This window comes from Antechinus flavipes, chromosome 2, assembly GCF_016432865.1.
Source record: "Antechinus flavipes isolate AdamAnt ecotype Samford, QLD, Australia chromosome 2, AdamAnt_v2, whole genome shotgun sequence".
Taxonomy (NCBI): domain Eukaryota; kingdom Metazoa; phylum Chordata; class Mammalia; order Dasyuromorphia; family Dasyuridae; genus Antechinus; species Antechinus flavipes.
Window position 1 is genome coordinate 431400699 of NC_067399.1, and position 21253 is coordinate 431421951.

General features: G+C 34.1%; 1 protein-coding gene across 1 annotated transcript in view; it reads right to left on the reverse strand.

Moving 5' to 3' along the window:
- Window positions 1–21253, reverse strand: part of FBXO38 (F-box protein 38) — a 113143-nt gene that overhangs the window by 30866 nt on the left and 61024 nt on the right. The window contains exons 9-14 of the mRNA XM_051978954.1: window positions 19509–19602; window positions 18887–19017; window positions 13716–13886; window positions 12107–12249; window positions 9924–10134; window positions 145–252 (exon numbers count right to left, since the gene is read on the reverse strand). Of these exons, the coding sequence (XP_051834914.1) occupies window positions 145–252; window positions 9924–10134; window positions 12107–12249; window positions 13716–13886; window positions 18887–19017; window positions 19509–19602 (858 nt within the window). The remainder of the gene's footprint in view (window positions 1–144; window positions 253–9923; window positions 10135–12106; window positions 12250–13715; window positions 13887–18886; window positions 19018–19508; window positions 19603–21253) is intronic.

Genomic DNA, 21253 nt, shown 5'->3' on the forward strand with positions numbered 1-21253 from the left:
TTGTAGTCATACGTTTAGAGGCATTAAGTCAATAGAATGAGTGGTCACTCCTAGCAACATTTTGTTGTTGACAGTAGTAACTAGAATCTATTTGTCAGAGACTAGCAATAATGGGAGAGGGAGGGAGTGGAGATTTGAGATTACCTGCTTGCTCTTCATCAACCTCCATGGGAAAAACAGCCTGGTTATGAGTTGGACCTTCATTTCTACTCTCTCTATCTTCCTGAGGCATTTCTTCCATCTCATTCAATGCTGAAAAGAGACACAATGTCAAAGTAAGATCAAGGGAATATGAAAACATGAGGGGCAAATATTTAAGTATACTATATCAAATCACACTACCAATCCTAAAAAGCTCTGCAATTAGTTCCACACTGTTCATTATAGGAAGAAGGATTAGTTTAGCTTGACTTATCATTCAGAGAGCAAAATGAAGAACAAAGGAGAAAAAAGTTGCAGAGGAACAGATTTCTGGCTTGTTATTAAGGAAAATAATTCCTAATAATTAACCTAATTAATAATTAAAAGTGGAATGGAATGACTTTAAGATATGGTGAGATATTCTGTATAAAGTGAGCTATTTTATCCGTGTAGGCCTTCAGCAGAGGATAGATGATGACTTATTGGAAATATTGGAGCTTGAAATAGGATAGACTCCTATTCAGGGGATAGATTGAGTGACTTCTAAGGTCCTTCCAATTCAGATTCTGTAGGGAATATAGCTTGTATCACATGTGACATGGCCAACTGACACAAATAAGATAATGTTAAGTGGGAGTTTGAGACAAGAAGACTCCACTGTTATCCAGACTGATCAAGCAAAGGACGAAGAGTGTAAGAGCACTTGGTAGCAAAGTCATAGACAGGTGTTTAAAGAAAGTTGACTGGTTTGGGAATAGAAAGAAACATTTTTAGGTACCAGGTTCACAATTTACATTTCCTTCCAAACTTGACCTCCATATCCTATCTTCTCCCCTTTATCACTTACCAAATCATCTATGAATAGCATGGTAGAATGATTATAGAATATGATTTAGAAGTTAAGAGGGACTTAGAAATATTATTGCTCAATATCTTCATTTTAAAGATCAAAAAGAGTACTAGAGAAGTAACATGCCTAAGGCCATGTGAATAGTTAATAACTAGGCCTGGACTGGAAGAGAGTATTTATGACTGGAAATCTAGGAATCAAGTCATTATTCCAGAATGTCTCTTAATAATCATGGATCTAGTAGTGTTTGGAAGTATTTGGGGAACAAGTGAGGGACAAGAGTGTAAATACAGGATCAACCAGAAGAGTATATAATAAATAGAGCTACTTTACTTTATCATTACTGCCATCTAGAGTTTAGAATCAAAAACAGCATAATACAGGATGTTTCAAAAGTCTTGGAGCCGTTTTAGGGGCATTCTAGATGTGGTTCACAAAACCAAAAAATTAATATGAATCCTCCTTATATTTCTAATATCAATTCAAATCATTTATTTGAATTTAAATCTCCATTATAAGTAATTAATGCCTAGCAAGGAATGTCTTACATTTCTGGAAAAGCTAAGTTGTGAGGTTCATCTGAAGATAACTCTCACCTCTTTTTGCATACTTCTTTGTATCCCATTAATGAGAAAGTGCAAGTTCCCCTCCTATATATGCTAGTGGGTTCTTTTACGCCTTCCCCTTTCTTTTTCCATTCTCAGAAGAGACACAGTCTAACCACCCACAAATCATTCTTTTTTTTTTTTTAATCTAACTCAATATCCTACAAAGATATTAAAGTTCTAAAAAGATGCACCTCTTCTCCCTTATCATAATACTTAATTATTTAATTTGAATAATTATATATTTCATTCTATTTGCTAAAATAAATTTACTTTCGTAAGTTTTTCTGGCCTCTTTATATTTCAAAGTTCTTTCTCAATTCAGGTGTTTTCATCAGAAAATTTGAAAATTATCTATTTCATTAGGCATTACTCTTTGCAGAGTAAATTGTTTTTGAGCCTATTTCTTTTGCCTTTTGGAATACTGTAATATAAGATCTCTCATTTTTAGAAGAAGTTGCTATTGTATTGGAGGTTTTTTTGGCAAAGATACTGGAGTGGTTTCTCCAGCTCATTTTGGAAATGAGAAAATTGAAGCAAATACTGTTACGTGACTTGTTAATAAGTATCTGAAGCCAATCTGAACTCAGATCTTCCTGACTCTAGACCTGGTGTTCAATCCATGAGACTTCTAGCTGCCTCTGCATTTTGGATACCAATACCTTATTTTAAAAGATGTGGGGGGCAGGTAGGTATCACAGTGGATAGAGCACCAGCCCTGAAGTCAGAAGGCCCTGAGTTCAAATCTGGACTCAGACACAACACTTCCTGGCTGTGTGACCCTGGGCAAGTCACTTAACCCTAATTAAGAAATGTGATACAAAGACTCCCTCCTTCATCTACCTTTCTCTCTTATCCCACACCTGTACTCCTGCCCACACATGTAACCCACTTGCCTTCTCCTAATGTTTTAATATTATTTATTTAGAAGCTTTTCAGTTCTATGTAATCACAATTATTTGATATTATATTTCTCTTTTAATTTTTCTATAGTATGCTATTTAGGGTCACAGTCATTTATATTTTGTGGAGGAATATGGTATAAGGTATAGTTTAAAGCTTAATTTCTGACAGACTATATTCCAATTTTCCCAAGTTTTTTTTTTTTTTTAATCAAGAATTTTATCAAATCCTAAGATAATTACTGTTTTCCATTTTATCAAACACTAAGATGCTGAATTCTCTTGTTTTTAAATTTATTTTGTCTAATCTTCCATTGACCTATTCTTTCTCTATAATACTATTTGAGGTCTGGTGATGATATTCCCTCTTTGTTCCCATTTCTTTTCTTTTCATCATTTCCCTTGCCACATAGGTCTTTTAATTTTATCAAGTTATATTTCTAAAATATCTCCTTAGTAATCTGTTAAGCATTAAAAATGTAAATTAATTCTGTTCATAATGCTATTTTTATTATATTGCCACAATGTCTAGCCATAAGCACAGGATATTATTCTTAACTACTTAGGTTTTTCCTTATCTCTTTAAGAAGTGTTTTATAACCAAATCCTATATAAGTCTTTTATGTGGTTTTGGGAGATTGATTCCCAGATATTTTATGTATTTTGCAGTTATTTGGAATGTGAATTCCCTTCTATTATTTTTTGAATATTATTATCATATAAAATGTTAAGATTTTGAGGGCTTATTTTGTAGTCTGTAATTTTGTTAACGCTATAGTCTCATGAATTATTTTTACTCGTTCTCTACATTTTTCCAAGTAAACCATCAGATCACCAACAAACAAGGATGTTTTATCTCCTTTTTACTCTCTCTTGTCTTATTACTGTGCTTACCTTTTCAAAAACTCTTATTAAATAATAGTTGGAAAAGTGGAAATCCTTGTTTCACTCTCATTTTTAGTGGAAAAAAGGTTAAATGTGATGCTTACTTTTGGCTTTAGACAGATGCTTATTTCAATACTTTGTTGAGTATTTAGCATTAAAAAAAATTTGTACTGCATCAATTGAATGACCACGTGGTTTTCAATGTTTTGATTTTTAATCTAATTGCTTTGATTATTTTCCTAATACTGAACCATCTTTGCTTGCAATCTTGGCATAAATATCAATTGGTCATGACAAATGATTTCCTAGATAAATTGCTGAAGTCTTTGAGGTTTTAATTTTAAAATTTTGACTCAATGTTCATTGTTTTCTTTCTCTAATTTAGGCATCAAGTCTATATTTGTCTCATAAAGGATACTGGCAAGGAGATTTTTTTCTTCTTCAATTTTTGAGAGTAAATTGTGAAGTATGAGTACTAATTGTTCTCTAAAAGTTTGACAGAATTCTCTGGGGAATCCATCAGGCTCAAGATTCCCCCACTCCCCTCCCATTTGGTAGCTCTTTACATATAAATCTATTTTCTTCCCACTCCAGACTGAGTTATTTAAGAGCTCTATCTTATCTTCTGATGGTCTGAGTATTTTATATTTTTTATGTATTCCTCTTTCATATTTTCAGTTTTGTTAGCATAAAGATGTACAAAATATTTTTGATTACTTTTCATTTCTTCTACTTTTTGCTCATTTGCTATTTTATCAATTTGATATTCTGCTTTCCTCTTTTTAACCAAATTAGCAAAAATTATATCTTTTATTATCATTTTCAAAGAACCAGCTTTCAGTTTATTATTTCTAAGGTTGTTTTCAATTTATTTATTTTTTCTCTAATTTTTAACATATCTTTTTTATGCTTAGTTCTTTGTTGACTAATTTTTAAAAACTCATATTTAGTTCATTACTCTAATTTTTTCATTTTTTACAAATGTGTATAAGAAGATTTTCCTCTTACAGCCTGCTTCATTTATATCCCAGAAATATATATTTGTTCCATCATTATCATTTTTTAAACATTGTTATAATTAGTTTAACCTCCTCATTATTTAAGACTTCAATGAAGTCTCCATTTGGATCTGTAAATTTTTTGTGTGTAGCCACAGAATCAATTTCTATACTTATTGCATCATGGTCTGTAAAGGATATAGTGACTATTTCTGCCTTTTAACACTTATTTGAAATAACTCTGTACTTTAATATATAGTCAATTTTTATAAAAGTTCCATGTGATTCTAAGAATTATGTATATTCTTATACTGTGCCATTTGAAGGACAATTTTAATTCCTTATTTTCCCTATTCTTATCTTTCTCTTAACATTCAAAATTGAGAGAAACATATTGAAATTTCAGGTTTCTACTAACTTTCTTCTCATTCTGTTGAAAGTTTTTACCATGAAGTTTTACATACTAGTTCCTTTTTCTCACCTGCTTTTTTATCTGGTTATACAATTCTTACCCTTCTTCTGCTGTTTTTATCTCTATCCATCAAGTACTTTCCTCCTTCTCCTTCCCATCAATTAGTTCTATTCACTCATTCTTTAAACTTCTGATTTCACTCCCCTTTTCAAAAAGAAGGATTTCTCTCATCTCTTCATTATCTATTCTCTCTTTCTGAATACTCTAGTCTAGGGCTTCTTAAACTTTCTAATTATGATCCCCTTTTGCCTGAGAAAGCTTTACAATACACCAGGTATATAAATCAAACAATTACAAACAAACAAACATAAACCATAATTGTGTGAATTCCTACATTCAGTTACATGATCCCAAATGGGGTCACAACTCACAACTTTAAGAAACTTTGCACTAGACCTTTATCCTCTGATTTGTGAACTCTTTAATTATCTGGTCTCTTTCTTTTCTCAATATTCATGCAATCAAATCTTCTAAGATATCCATTCTAGGCTCTCCTCTCTAGGTACTTTATGCCATTTGCTTTTGAGAGCTTGCCTCATAGATTCTTCTATTTCTTTTTGCCTCACTCCTCACAAAATGCTTTTGTAGATATCAACGTAGAAATTATCCCATGCTTGGGCCTCTCTCCCACCACATCCCAGGTCATGAAACCCACTGACCTATGTCCTCTTATGGTTTCTTTTTTAAAAATTTGTCTCAAAATCTCCTCCCTGAGTTCATGTTCACCTATTTCCCAGATGTTAGCTAGCCCCAGGAGTTCCAAATCCCTTCTCTCTGCCAATGGAGGACAAATAGACTTTTTAAGTTGCTATCTTCCTTAATAAACTATTTCATAGGAGCATTCATCAGTAGAACATTGTGCCACCACCAAAGTAAGGTCTCCTTCCTTTCCTACTTCTTTTCAATCTTTCTTCTCCTCACATTCACCTACTCCCCTACAGTTTGTTCTTGGAAACCACTACTATCACCTTCCTCTCACTGATAGTCCTTGAACTATCCTAGCAAACCAACATTTTCTTTTTGTTCCCCTTATTTCCATCCTCTATTTTCATGTACTCTTCCATGTTCTAATACATCATATCACATATCTCTCTCACACACACACACACACACACACACACACACACACACACACACATTCACCTGCAGGCAAGGTGTTGATCTAGTGAGATTTCAAGATGATCAGAACAAAGTTCATAGTGCTTTGGATGGACCCTCTATGGAAGACTTACAGAAAAAAGACAATAGATTAAGAACTGAATAATATAAGAAGCCAAATGAGATCTGTTTCAGAGGAGGAAGCAGGCAGAAGAGTCTAATCATATATATCTTAAAATACCTATATATAATTAATCAAATATCTGAGTACCTGCAAATAAATATCTGTAGGAAAGATGCAAATAAGTAGAAGAAACAATTATTATCTTTACTTGAGAATGAGACATTTATATATGGGGAAAAAGAATCTTCTATTTATTAACCAAATGAGTGCAGCAGGCATTCAGAAGAGACAGAATTTATTGGAGAATTCTAGTGGCTAAAAAAAGACTTCACAGTAGTTTGAGAACATATATGATGAGTACTTCTTGGCTCATCTGTTTCATGTCCCTTCCTTTTGGATTTATAGAAGGCTTGAGATAGAAGAAATTTTAAGAGACTGAGTCTAAACCTCTCAGTATGAAGATGAAATAGTAAGACTCAGCACTCAGAGGGCAGAAGTACAGAAATATCCAGAGTTTATCAAGGATTCAAGCTATAGGGCTGATGCAAACAGCAAGGTCACCTGGAAGATCCAGAAGCCTTAATTCAATACTCAGAATCCCATGCATCAGGTTACCCAGAACAGTTTGTGGATGAAATCCTTTTCCAAGGCAGCAGCATATTGATCTGCCAAGGAGACAACACAACCCCGACCTCACCCCCCTTCCCGCTAAACCAAAAAATGTTAGATTACTCAGAGCACACTGCTAAAAGGTAAATAAAGATTAAAAATCAAACGACAACACCCACCCCCAAAAAAATACACTCGATAAAGAGCACTATGAGATTAGACATATTCAAGGAACAAACTCAGAAAAAAGGGAATAATTGTAAAATGCCTATAAGCAAAAGCACAATTTGCCTACAAGATCAATTAGAATTCTTTGAAAAAAAATGATACAAGGGTTTAAAAATGTTTTTAAATAACACTAAATTAAATGAGTAACAGAGGAAAGAATTAGAAGAGAAATGCAAATTAAGGAGAAGAAACTTGGAAAGAGAATTAATAGTTTGGAAGAAGATTTGCAAAAACTTATCTAAGTTAATAGACTACTTGAAAGTTAGAATTGATTAGACTCCTTGAAAAAAGAAATATTAAAATGAGATTTTAAAAAATTGAAGAAAATATAAGATGTCACATATTAAAAATAAAGCATCTGGAAAACAGATAATGGGGTGATAATGTAGGAATCACGACACTATTTAAAGCCACAACCAAAAAAAGATCAAGAAATCATGAAAGATAATTGCCTTCATTTTTTCAGAACAAAGAGGCAAAATGAAAATATAAAGAATTCAATGTCATCTTCTCAGTTCCTAAAATGAAAACTCCTAGTAATGTCACAGTTAAAATCAAGTGCATACATGTTAAAGAAAAAATTTCTGCAAGCTGACAGCAAGAATGCATTTTTAAAAAAGAGAGGAAGCAGAGCAGAATCACTTAAGATTCAGAAGTTACCACCATAAAAAAAGCAAAGAGCATGGCATACCATATTCTGAAAGACCAAAGATATAGGCTTACAACAAAGTTCAAAAAAACTAGTTTTTTAGTGAAATAGAAGACTTTCAAGCATTACTGATGAAAAGACTAAAGTCAGATTGAAAGTTTAAAATATAATTATGAGAAAAAAAAAACAGAGGTAAATATATTTTTGAAAGCTATGTTTGAAATGGGAGTAAAAAGTAAAAATGACATATGCATCCCCTAAGAACTACTTCAATAAGGGGCATAGAAATTGAATAAAATGAAATATTTGAAAGTGTTTTGCTGTTTTAATTCCAGATAACCAACAGTTTAGAACAAGGTCGACTGACTGGTAATGGACTGTTTGTTGAATGAGATGCACATTTTTTGCAGATGACTGATGTGGGAATGTGTTTTGCTTAATAATGTATATTTGTTGCAGGTGTGTGCATGTTTCTGGGGAATCAGGGAGTGGAAGACAGCAAATGATTGTTAATTGAAAAAAAAAAATTAAAATTATTTTTTAAATTTAAATGCACAAAATTACTATTAAAATATGTATCTGAAACAAAAAAGAGGCATGCTTTAGAACAGAACATAGACATCTAAGTCCTTGACAACTAATGAAGTTAAAAACTCAAATCTCTTTTATAATTTACTGTATAAGTAGACACGCTAGTCTATTCTAAAAGCAGGCAAACTAGTCTATAGTCTGTGCAAATGTTTAATTACAAGACTAAGTAAGTTTATCTTTTGGCTCAGTCAAGAATTAAGACTATATCAGACACAAGACAATAAAAGAATAATATTATGAAGTCAGTTTACATAACAGTATGGTGATCTGTCCCCACTAAAGACTCTGAGGTGAAGTAAGTTCTTGTAGGTACACAACACAAAATATCCAGGAGAAATGAGTCTCTTCACAGCTCAAATGGTCAAATTGGGGGGGGGAAAGGTTAAGAGAATAAACTTACTGCACGTAATTTATGGGAAGACAGAGAGACAAAAGAAAGAGCAGGTACACTCAAATTTTCATGTGTCCAATTCCTAAGTCCCTTATGAAGACCCTTCTTTGCAATCTCCATATGTATGACAAGATTTACCTGATGTTCAGTGTCCATAGAAAACAATGTTATTCTTCCCCACTGTGAGGAGGAAGTAAAAGATAGCATCATGCCTAATTTTTATAATGTAGAGCTAAACTAAACTAGACCAAATTCTTGCCAACCTTCTATATTAATTACCTTTGCTTACACATTTCAACCCCTATCCCTGTAAGAACTTTCAACTTCTTCCCTTCTCAATAATGGTCAATTCCATTTGTGACTTCCTATACTTCATCCCCTTCTTATATCCCTGCATCTACATATTCACTAACTACTGTGAGAATAGCTGGAGTTGCTCAATCTAAGGTCTGAAAGATAACATCCAACCTCCCACCCAAATGTAGAATTAATTCTCTCTACAATCTCTGCAAATGTAAGATTACCCAGCCTTTTCTAGAAGACCAAAAGAGAGAAGGAATTCTAATTTCTAAGTTCATCCATTCCACTTTAGAACAACTGTCATAAAGTTTTCCATTATATTAAGATAAAATATATCTCTATATAATCTCTCTGCAATGTCTTAGTTCTGGTCTCTTGGACTAAAGGGACCGAGTGGAACAAATCCCACTCCTCTTTCATATGACAACTCTTCATACATTCAAAAGTTACAAAAGCATGCTCCCATTTCTTCCCTTATCTCCTTAGTCCAAACTGAACACCCCTAGTTTCTTTCATTAATTCTTATAGAATCTCATTTTCTGTCTACACTGTCAGTAGCATGTAGTGCATTACAAAGTGATCACATTATTCCAGATATAGTGTGACGTGGTTAAATTCCTCTTGTTGTCGAGATATTTGTTTCTAAATCAAAGATCTAGAGCTGGAAAGCACTTCAGAGTTTGTCGAATCTAATCTTTTCATTTTACAGATGGGGAAATTGGACCAAGGAGAAAGTTAAGTGACTTCCCAAAGTCAAACTCTTACAAATCACATTAGGTTTTTCTTTAGCTACTGTGTTCTAATATATGGTACTAGAGAGCCTGCAGTTAATCAGAACAGGATGGCCCTTTTCAGACGAACGGCCCTTTTTAAATGAACTCCTGTCAAGTCTGTGGTTTTGCAAAGGCAAACAAAACAAGGAATGTTTATTCCCCCATCTGCTCCATCTGCGAACCTACAAGTAAAAGGTGATGATTTCCAGGAATGAAAAAGGAAAAAAGGTGGGTGGGACCTGAGGAGAAAGATAAATTGCAAAATAAAAACCATTTCTGTTTGGAGCTCACAAAAGGTCAGGGTTACCCTCAGCTGCAATCTGCTGTTCTTCAGCCTGTCCATCCTGGTGCATCTCATTCTCCTCATTCTGATCATTGGCCTGTTGGGGATTATTGTTGGGTACATTGGGGTTGTTGTTTTGATGATTGTCATTTTCATTGTTGGAATTCTGGTTGCTCACAAGGGCTGATGAAACACCAATCCCTGTACCTGCACTCAGACCAACACGTGCACAACCCTAAGGAAACAGATAGCCAGATATCAATGACAAGGGGATAATTACTCCAAATACCTAGTAAAGTGAAAATTCAAATTATTTTTATCTCCTAACTTTTTCCTGATACTAAACTATTCTAAATGTTACATATCCCCGCAAAAGAATTTAATGGTTTAAATATGAAAAGATAATTTTTGAGCTGCAGGTTTTTTTATATTGAAATTGCATATGATTCAGCTTAGTATTCTTTTATATATTTTATGTGACTGTATTGCCTCTGATTTTCAAGGACAAAGGATATGGCAATTAGTACCATAGGGAAAAAATTGTATTTTAAGCAGGAAATCTGTATTCAAGGCCTGGATCCAAAAATGACTTAGCTGTATGATTATGAGCAAGGCAATCAGTTTCTGAACCTTGTTTTTTTCATATGTAACATGGAAAGAATATATGTATAAACTACATCATGGAAGAAGTACTCTGTGAACACTAAAAGCATGACAGAAATAGACTATCATTATTGTTATGATTATTGTGGCAACGACAAAGAAATTCCCACAACAATAAAGGCCCTACTTCTTATTCCAGAGTGCCAATATCAAATCCAATTCCGCATTGACTTCTTACAGCAATTCTGTTTTTATTCCAAATATTTGCCCTTTATCCAGCAAGTCATACTCCAAAACAGTATCATTCAAGCTACATAGAATCATATAATTTCAAAGCTGAAAGGACCTTTGCGATCATCTAGGCCAGGAATTCTTAACCTTTTTTCTGTCACAGGCTCCTGTCTAGTGAGGCTATATCCCCCATCTCAGAACAATTCTTAAAAAATCATATTTGAAGGAAATATTAAATTTCAATAGGAAGTTAGATAAAATAATTTATATTCCATCCCTACTACTCCCAACCCAAATTCATAGACTTCCTGCAATATTAACCAGGTAAAGAAACCTACCTCTAGTCCAACCTGCTCATTTTATAGGGAAGAAAACTCAGGCCTAGAAAATATTAGCGACTTTCCCAATGGCACAAAGGGAAGAAGATTCAGAACTATATAAACAAGATAATCTACCTCCAAATATATGATCTTTAAACTACATTATATTATAGCTTGGTATGGTCAGAATGCTCATAGGAATAGTAATAGTTCAGACCACATGACGAAAGCATCATCAGCTGGTATGTGTATATTTAAACTGTAGGTTCAGTTTTCTCAGGGGTAAAATAAACAAACAAACAAAAAACCTTTAAAAGTTGAATTTCCTTAGTTGTAGAATTTTGGAGCTGGAAGAATACTGGAGACCATTTGTCAAACTCTTTGCTTATAGAAAAGAAAGGGCTAATCAGATAAACTTCCCCATAAGTTGTCAAGTTTCAGCACAACTGGGCATTTTAGCCTTCAACTCTTTTGTCTAAGAACAGGGTTTTCAGGATGGATCAGTAAGCATGGCAGACAGGCAGATCAGGGCTTTCACCATAACTTGAATGGAAATGGACCTTTAAGTTTTCTGCCATCAAAATGAACAGAAAAGTTCAGAGTTCTAGCCTGTTTCTAACTTCTCCAAGTGCTCTTCTTTCTTCTGTTTTTCTCTTTGATAATTCCTACAAGCTGCATATATAATAAACCTGCTTAGAACTTAGACATAATTTAACCTAATCCCCATATAGAGATGAGGAAACTGAAAACAAAAAGGGGAAACTGGCTTAGTCATGCAGCATGCTACTTGGAGAATCAACAGTAAAATCTAAGTTTATTGATTTCCAGTTTATAGTTTCTTCCACTAACATTATGTTGCCTAAACTTTGTATCTGTGTGTGTGACTTTCACAGAATTTTCCATTCAAGGAAAACTATTCTTTGATTATAACTTTCACCAAAAAAAGAAAAAAAAAAAAGAACCTATTTTCAGAATACTTGTTTTATATTACATTGTTTTGTTTCATTCCTGAGCTTCAAAACAAGCCAAAAAATTAATCCCAGTATGATCTACCTTAGGTGGTTCTCGAAACATCTGGTCCAGAGAGATGAACTCCAGGCTTGGCAACAACTCAATGAATTGACTGAAAGATTCAAGCTTAACTGCATGACATCTCACCAAGGTGAGGTCAACCAGCCGTGTCCATCTTGAATGGTCTACAGAAGGAAATAATGAATAATTTCAAGTTTTAAGCTTCCTTAGTCTTGCTACGCATTCAGACTGCTAAAAGGTTGTATTATCATAATAACATAGCATAGTAAGAAAAGGTCATAAATCAGACAAATTTTAGAAGTTTAAGAACTACAAAGATCATCCATTCCAACCTCTTAGTAGATGAAGAAACTTTGGGCAAGAGATATTAATTTGTCTAAAGTCAAGATGGTTCTAATATGCAAATCATATAATTGTAATTGGCAGGATACAACTGTAATAACAGAGGTAGGATTCATACTTATGTCTTTTGCCTCTAAATCTTGTGCTCTTTACACTAAAATAGGATCCCACATTCCTATTATTTCCCTTTCCTTTGCCCAGTCCTCACCACTCTATTCCATCTATAAAAAAGAGATGAGACTTCAGATCTTTCACTATAAATGCAACATTACTATACTACAAACTGCTTCTGCAGCTCTTATCTATGATACTTCTTTAAACGACCACCACAAAATAAATAAATAAATAAAAGATTGGCAAAAGCTAGTCTTTTTAATACCTTTCTATACCAACATCAATTTAAGCATGCTCCATTACTAGAGCAACCAAATGTCAAGGTATCCCAAAAGTCTCTTTATAATTCTCTAGGGATATGTGTCTGTTAGAATCTAATTTCTGGTATATAAATGTCTGGATGACAAGTCTTTGTAAATTTTAAACACAGTGTCCCCAAACCAAAGACCCTGATCCCCACAGAGAGGGAACATACTTATTGGTTAGAGATCTGCTGTGAAGAAATGTGGAAAAAGTCCCCCCCAAACCTATACTGACTTAAAATAAGCATAACTGTGGTATATTAATTAACCTAAAATAGGTTATGGTTAAAGGATTATGCTATGGTAGAAAAAGCACTGCATTTTAAGTCAGAAGATCTGAATCTGAATATCATATGTCTTTGGGCACACATCACTTAACCTCATTGGCATTCAGTTTCTTCATCTGTAAAACAGAGTTAGGAAAATTCATCTCGCAAGTCTCTTCCTGTTCTAAATCCTATGAAGTAATTTGCTCTAACCAGGTAGCAATAGTTGAACTGATACTTAGCCACATATGTCACAGGTTATAAGATCTGTTGGCTTTAAAGAACTGTATAAATGTCAGCTATTGTTACTTACTTCATGAGATTACTTCAAGGAAAATAAATGTTTTATTAAGTTGATTTGATAGATGTGAGGAATTATATTTGCACTAATTCAGAGGACTAGTGTGAAGAAAGCATGACATAAATGAAAAGTGCCTTTAGTCTCTGACAGGGGGATACTAAGAAGCTGTAGCTCCTGGACAAAGCAAGATGAATATGGACCATGTGGTTGAACCAATAGGAAATGGCTTCTAGAAGTATAGATTCGAGATGATGTCATTTTATTTTGTCTACACAATAACAATTACATCTTTAAGTTTATAGTACCTGTGATCCAATTATTTGGGTTATGCAGATGAGGACAATTATAAATGAGTAGATATTTGATACAGGAAAAAACCTCATTGACAGCCTTCATCCCAATATCTGTGATGATGCCAGGATTTTCTACAACATCAGCCAAGCCATACTTCACCAAATCAGCATTGGTCATTTTGCCTGGAATGAGAAACTAATGTCAGAAAGTCAAACTCTAGGAGACCAAAAAAAAATCTATTTCCTACCTTCAGCCTATCCTACATGGAGGTTTCTTTTATAATATAAAAACCTAATTTTAATAATACTTCAATATTTCAAGGATCCCAAATTTCAACTTGGTGGCTAAACTCCATACCAATATTTCATACATATTATAAAAAGTCCTCCTAACATCCCTCTATGAGTTGCTATGGACAAATAAATTTATCATTTAATAGTTAATGCCCAGTGACAAACCTTTCCACATTTAGCTAAACTAATCCTAACATATGAGGCACATCTTCACACTATAATGAGAAATGGGACAAAAATTCCTAATATTGAGAAATATAAGTAAGAAAATTTTAATTTCCAATCATAAAAGCAATAAAATTGAAGACAGAAAATGAATGTGACATCTCATCTGAGAGGCCCCAAAGAATAGATAAAAAAAAAATGTATATATATATACATATATACACACATATATATACCGTATTGGCCAAAATATAAGGTGAGGTTTTCAGTTCTGGCTTAAAAAAATAAAAAATAATATTCTAATAATATAACTATGCTCACATTCAAGAATTATGATCTTGGGAATCTAATATTCATATTACAAAACAGGAGACTAAGAACACTTCTAAAGTCCCCATGAAAATGCAGCTACAATTATTCCCTCTGTAATAAAAGAGGTGCCCAGGACAGCCCCCAAACAAAAGATTGTTGCCTCACTTGCTTTAGGTAGCTTTCTTCCACCAGGATCCAGTGGAGTGAAAATAAAACATCTGTGGAAGCCAGGGTCATCACAGGCTTCTGAGAATCTGTTCACTAGTAGAGAATTACAGCACAGTAGTGTGCAACTAGTTGAAGTTAACTATATAATCTAAATAATATGAGAACTAGAAATAACCTTTCCATGTCGTTTAGTGCCTTCATTTTAAAGATTAGGAAACTAAGGCAGGGGTCCTCAAACTACGGCATGTGGGTCAGACGCAGCAGCTGGGGACGATTATCCCCCTTACCCAAGCTTATGAAGTTTTTTTATTTAAAGGCCCACAAAACAAAGTGTTTGTTTTTACTATAGTGCAGCCCTCCAATAGCTTGAGGGACAGTGAATTGACCCCCTATTTAAAAAGTTTGAGGACCCCTGAGTGAATAACTGACTTGTCCTTTACTTTCAGGGAGAAAATATGCTTTTTCAGCTCCTTCAATCTTCACTTGTCCCAATATCTACAAGTCTGTCCTCATTCTCAACACAACTTGATTTTCTTTTCTCCATAATTAATTTCAATCATCCAGTACCCAAGTGACTTCTTGAGCTACAATGTTCAATGTTTTCCTTAAGTATGTAGCATATGATTCTATTCTAATAGGCAGGTGCGACAGAACAGATAGAATAATAAATGTGAAGTTAGAAGATCAAGATTTGATTATCCTACAAAGTTCCGATAGGACCTTGGCCCAGCAGTGTTTTCTTTCTGGGATTTAGCTTCTTCACATGCTAAATGAGGGAACTGGGTAAAATGAATACTATGCTCCTTTCCAAGGATAATAATCTGAGAAGTCTGTGCAGTCTTCCTGTAGGAAGTGATACTTTAATAGAATCTAAAGATTCTTAAGGATACAGATGAGAAAATACAATCCTGGAATAAGGGACAGACTTTGTCAAAGGCATGGAGGTGAGAGAGATGACATTTTTAAGCATTAACTTATTTGAACCACTGACAATATGCAATACAATATAATCAGTCTGCATAGACTACTCTGTCTATAACATTTCCCCCCCTTAATAGGTAGGGGTGAGGATGGAAGGGAAGAATGTAATTTGTTACCCTCTTTCCCAGGGCTTTTTAATTAATCTTTTCTTCCTAAAAGTGGGGTTGAGGGAATGGGGATTAAAGTAGGATATTTAAAAGGTAAGACTAGATGGGAGAATTTTTAAGGGGTGGGGGAACAGCAAAATGATCTAACAGAAAGAACACTGGACTTGGCATCAAAAGACAAGGATTCAAATTCAAATTGGTTGTGTAAACTTGGGTGAAATATTTTCAATTCATCTCTCTGGGCTTTAATTTCCTCATCTAAAAAATTATTAATAATTTTTATAAGGCTATTAATTAAAAAGGTATTGTGTAAACATGAGATCCCCACAGTTATTATTATAAGATTTTGGGTTAGAAAGGACCTTACAGATCATCTTGTTTCCCCTTTTGTAGAGAATTAAACCAAGGTCCCAGGATATTAAGTGACTTGCCTGTGAGGGTTGTATTTCAGTTGTATTGTAAGTGACAGAGCTGCAAGTCCGCTATATTACGTATATTCTGGAGGAGTGAGATCAGATGCCCTTTTCTGGTCATATGGACTCAAAAGCTTTTCTAGAACCTATCTCAGGAGGGAGACACTTAGGAAGACTTTAGGGATGGAGAAGGAAAGAAATGTGGAGAACTGAGAGATGAGAATTTAAAGTTTGGAAGTCCAGTTTCCAAAACTGGCCAAATCTGTTTGCAAGGATTGTGCAGAAAAGAATGAAATTATAACAAAGTCAAAATATCAAAGAAATCACAATGCCAATTTTAAGATCCAAGTGTCAAATATCTGGTCACTTTTAAAATTGTTTTGGAGTTATAAAAAGATACAAAGCTCCGAAGGAGATTGTTAACAGATGCACAGTCCAAATCCCAATTCAGAAACAGTCCAGGATGGTGTAAAAGGATGAAGGATTAAAGGGGATTTGATCTTTGGAAGACTAGCTTTGAGCAATATCTTCCAGAATATTTAGAAAGAGATCTGTTTTTCCATCTAATGTTACATTCTCATTTTATAAAAAAAGACATAATTAAATTCTGAATGCTGACCAGATGTTACACTTTTTACTAATATCACTTTATAACTAGAAATACAACAAAAAAAGATAATAAATAATTTGTAAAAATCTACCAGAAGGTAAGGAGGATACAGAACAATGTTCAGTTTAAATCTAGGGAACTAAACTCCCTCTTTTGTACCACTAGCGTAAGTCTTATCCTATTACTTCATCTGCTCAGAAACCTAAAATCTCTCCTCTAACCTCCTACTAAGTAAAATTCAACTTCCTTAGCTTGGCATTCAAAGTCCTAGATAAGTTAGTATTACTGCATCTTTCCTGTCTTATTGCACCCACCAATTTTACACTGTAACCATAATATACAAATGGCCATCATTACTGCACATACTATGCTTTTCCAATTTCGGTTCATGCTTTTCTTTTCCTTATGCCTAGACTGTCCTCCATTCTATCTACTGAATTCTCACCATTTTTTAAAACAATGCCTTATCTCTTTTAATCAATTATGAACTTTTTACACCTTAGAACTTAGACAGAATTTTGCTTCTACCTCTTTTTTATACTCATGCAACATGAGATATATAAGTTGTTTTTGCAACCTACTCCCTTAATTATACTGAAAACATCATGAGGGCAAGGAAGATATCTGAATTCAAATTTGTTGTATCTGGTATCCAAGTGATACTTTGCACATAGTAGGCTTGTAATAAATCAGTGGAATATAGAATTTGGGAATTGGAAGGTACTTCAAAATCCACCTTTATCCAACCTATTATCAAAAACAAAAAAATTCTACATCTCTGACAGGTATACACAAAGCCTCCACTTAGAGACTTCTTAGAAAGGACCCACTGACTTTGCCTCCCAAAGTGGGCCATCTCAATTTAAATCATTACAAAGTTTTCCCTTACATCAAAACTAAATCTGTCCTTTGCAGTTACTACTCTAATTCAGCTTCCTGGACTGTAATTTCTGACTCCTATTTTCTCCCAGGCTTTCCTTCTCAATTCAATTCAACAAATTTATTAAGTGCACAAAACAGGGATTACAAGAACAAAAACAATGCTCAAGGAGCTTAAATTCTCAAGGTTAACATCACTAACTTTTTTTTTTTTTTTTGGGGGGGGGGAGGAGGGGAAATCTATATAGACTGCTACACTGAAAATAATCACTAATCCCTCTCCCAATAATGATCAATGACCTCAGAACCCTTTTCAGACCTTTTTAAAATATGAATTGAATTGCATCACTTTAAAGTGGCAAGATAGTAACCAAATAGAATGCTAGGTTTGAATTTCAAGAAAAACAGTGAATTAACTCTTGGTCTTTTTTTTTTTTTTTTTTTTTTTGAGACTGGTTAAAAATATGGGTGAGAAGGTACAGAGTTCTTGCAAAATAAAAGAAAATGTTTTTCCTGAGCATTTAACCAATGTGGTAAGAAAATAAGTTCGTGCAATGTATAATGACTTTGATGAGTATACCTGAAGGGATGACTTCCCAACTGCAGGTTCTAGGTTGTTGCTGTGAACAAGCCTTTCAAAGACAACCTGCAGAAAGAGCGTATGGACTGGTTGCTCACTGAAGATCATACTCTAACACCATCTGGAAAAGTCAAGAAACCCTCAGTGGGCTTACTGTGTGAATGGCTACTGCAGGCATGGAATGGATGCTTATTTGAGAATACTATTAAAGACTTCAAGAAATGCAGCATAATAAATGCAAATGAAAGACAAACTGTGGGGAAAGGAAGCTTCATGGCAAAAGGGTTTATGCAATGAGAGAAAATAAGAAAACTGTGCAAGCAACATTTGCAAACAACTCTCTTCTGCTTATCTGTTGTTTGTTGGTGATGCTATACTGATTAACATTTTGATGTTTCATATGATGGTTCCACAGCTAATACAGAAACCCACCAAATACTCTAATTTTACAATGTTTTCCTAAAATAAGATTTAGAGTTAGAAGAGACCTTAAAGATCATTCAGTCCAACTCCTTCATTTTACAGATAAAGAAACTTCTTTGAAAAGTAAAATTCTATTAGGTTTGAGATCACCTTATATATGGGACAATACGGTATATCAAAACTTTAGGTTTCAACTGGTAAGGTTCAAGAGAAGCAGTCTTAGGGATAAAACAAAAGTAGAATAGTCTTACACTGCAGTAAAAACTCATCTACATATCCCAGGTGGAGGGTTTCGAATTGTGGGAACTCCAATTCTGCCATCTTGAGTGCAGAAAAAACGCCATCTTTGGTTAGAGAAGGCTGGATTCTAACTTCATGTAACCTTAAAAAAAAAAAAAAAAAAAAAAGGATACAAAGACAACATCAAAGAAAGTCAAGAAAGGGTTTACTCAAATCATAGACTGCTTTTGTGCATCAATTATGAAAATAATAATTTCTAAGGATTATATCATACAAGCCAAGCCAAATAAAATACAAAAGATAAATCCTCAGAATGATTACTAGACTTCTCACAATTCATGATAAGAATGAGAACACTGAGAAACCATGAAGAAAATAGTTATATTTGATTTTCCCCTTTCAACATAAGAAGGTGCTACTTTAGTAAGAATAGTCTCAGCTAGTCACTCTTCATAATTCTTATAAAGCAGCTAAGTCACCTGTGAACTAATATCTTTTTTCCTTAGTAACTTAAACAGTACTTTTCAGAACCTATGATTATGTCCTACTTGAAAAACTCTTCTATTAGCAGTCTAAAAGAAAAAGGTAAATAATTTCTACAAGGGAAACATGAGAGGAGAAAAGAAGGCATACCTTCGAGCAGCAGTGATGATGAGGTAGCCAAGATCTACTTCAAGAGCATTCTTGCAAGCTCCCAAAACAATAGTGTGCAAATTTCTAAAACCACCTGGACAAGGCAGGGGAGAAAAGAGAAAATTTAAAATATGCTTTTCTTTTGACCAATTAGCTATTTCTTCAAACTTTTCATTTGAGGCAAAATAATGGTATATACAGAAAATTTTTATAGTCAGTGGAAATTAAACCAGTATTCCTGTTTAAGCTGGTTACAATAAAGAATACTTTCTAAAAAATGTCAAAAATGGACACTATATAATGGCTCCTAAAGAATGCTAGTAAATTTGTCAAGCAATTTGGAAATTTAAATAGGAATTTCAGAAATCTGCAGACTTTTGGGTAATGTGTGAATCATAAGTCAGCAAGCACTAATTACGTGCCAGGAACTACGCTAAAAACTGGGGGGGAGAGGAAGGAAGGGGCAAAATTATTTACAAATAAGATGAATTAAGGATAAATTAGAGATAATCTGAGGGTAATGGGACTAAGGTTAGAGTTCAGGAAAAGGCTTCTTGTAAAAGGTGGGATAAGTGAAATTATTGGGATTAGTAAATCAGAGAAACAAGGAGGCAAGAGATAAGAAGTATTAAAGGTGGCCAATGGAACTACTTGGAGTCAGAAGATGGAGTATTATATGTAAGGAACAGAAAAGAGGTTACTAAGATCGACTTTCAGAGTACACAGAGGGAAGAAAGGTATAAAAAGACTGAGAAGATAAGCAGGAAATATATTATGAAGGGCTTTTAATGCTAAACAAAAGAATTTATCATATGATTTTGGAGGTAATAGAAAATCACTGCAATTTACTGAATGGGGGCAAAAGGATGATATGGTCAGAACTTTGCTTTAGGAAGATCAATCTGATAGGTGAATGGAAGATGAACTGGAATAAGAGATTTGAGGCAAGACTACTAGAAAGCTATGCAATAGTCCAGGCATGAGGTGATGAGGTCTCTGTACCAGATCCTGCTACTGGCAACCATGCCAAGACAGAAGGGATATTATGAAGATAAGATCAACAGGACTTGGTAACATTTTGGATATGGGAAGGTAAAAAAAGTGAGGAATTGGAGATGGTCACTTCTGAGTCAAAATTTGACCACTGTTGCAACAAGATCAATAATAATTATCAACTCTCTAACCCCATATCTGATATGGATCTCACTCATTCAAAAGAGCATTATTAAGCCTCATGTTCAGAGCAAGGAAAAAATCAACAAGTTCTAGCCCTCAAGGAAGTTTTACAAATCTAGAAGCTTCCCTTTATTGGAATACTTTAACTTCAATATTACTGACATAGATGGCAACTTTCTCTTATACTTTTAAATAACCGATCTCCATGGATTGCTGTGGCCAAAAAAAAAGATTTTTTTTAGCTCCAAAGTTTTTAGCACAATATCCTACAGGACAATATTCTGGTGATGAATACTTCTGTATTTAAGCAAAAACTTAAATCATAGTCACAATATCTATACCTAGGCCCAATTGTGAAGCTCTTTTCCCTTGATAGTAGCCATCTAGTGTTTACACAACTGCTATAGCATTTCAGAATGTTCAATCCCTTTTGGAGGATTTAAATAGAACTTTAATTATTTAAAAGTATTAATCAAAGTTGGTTATCTGTCTTTCTTATGAGGTCCTCATGTGGAATCTCAGCTCTCTGAGCTTACTATTTAGTTATCAATCTAAGTTACAGCACTGCA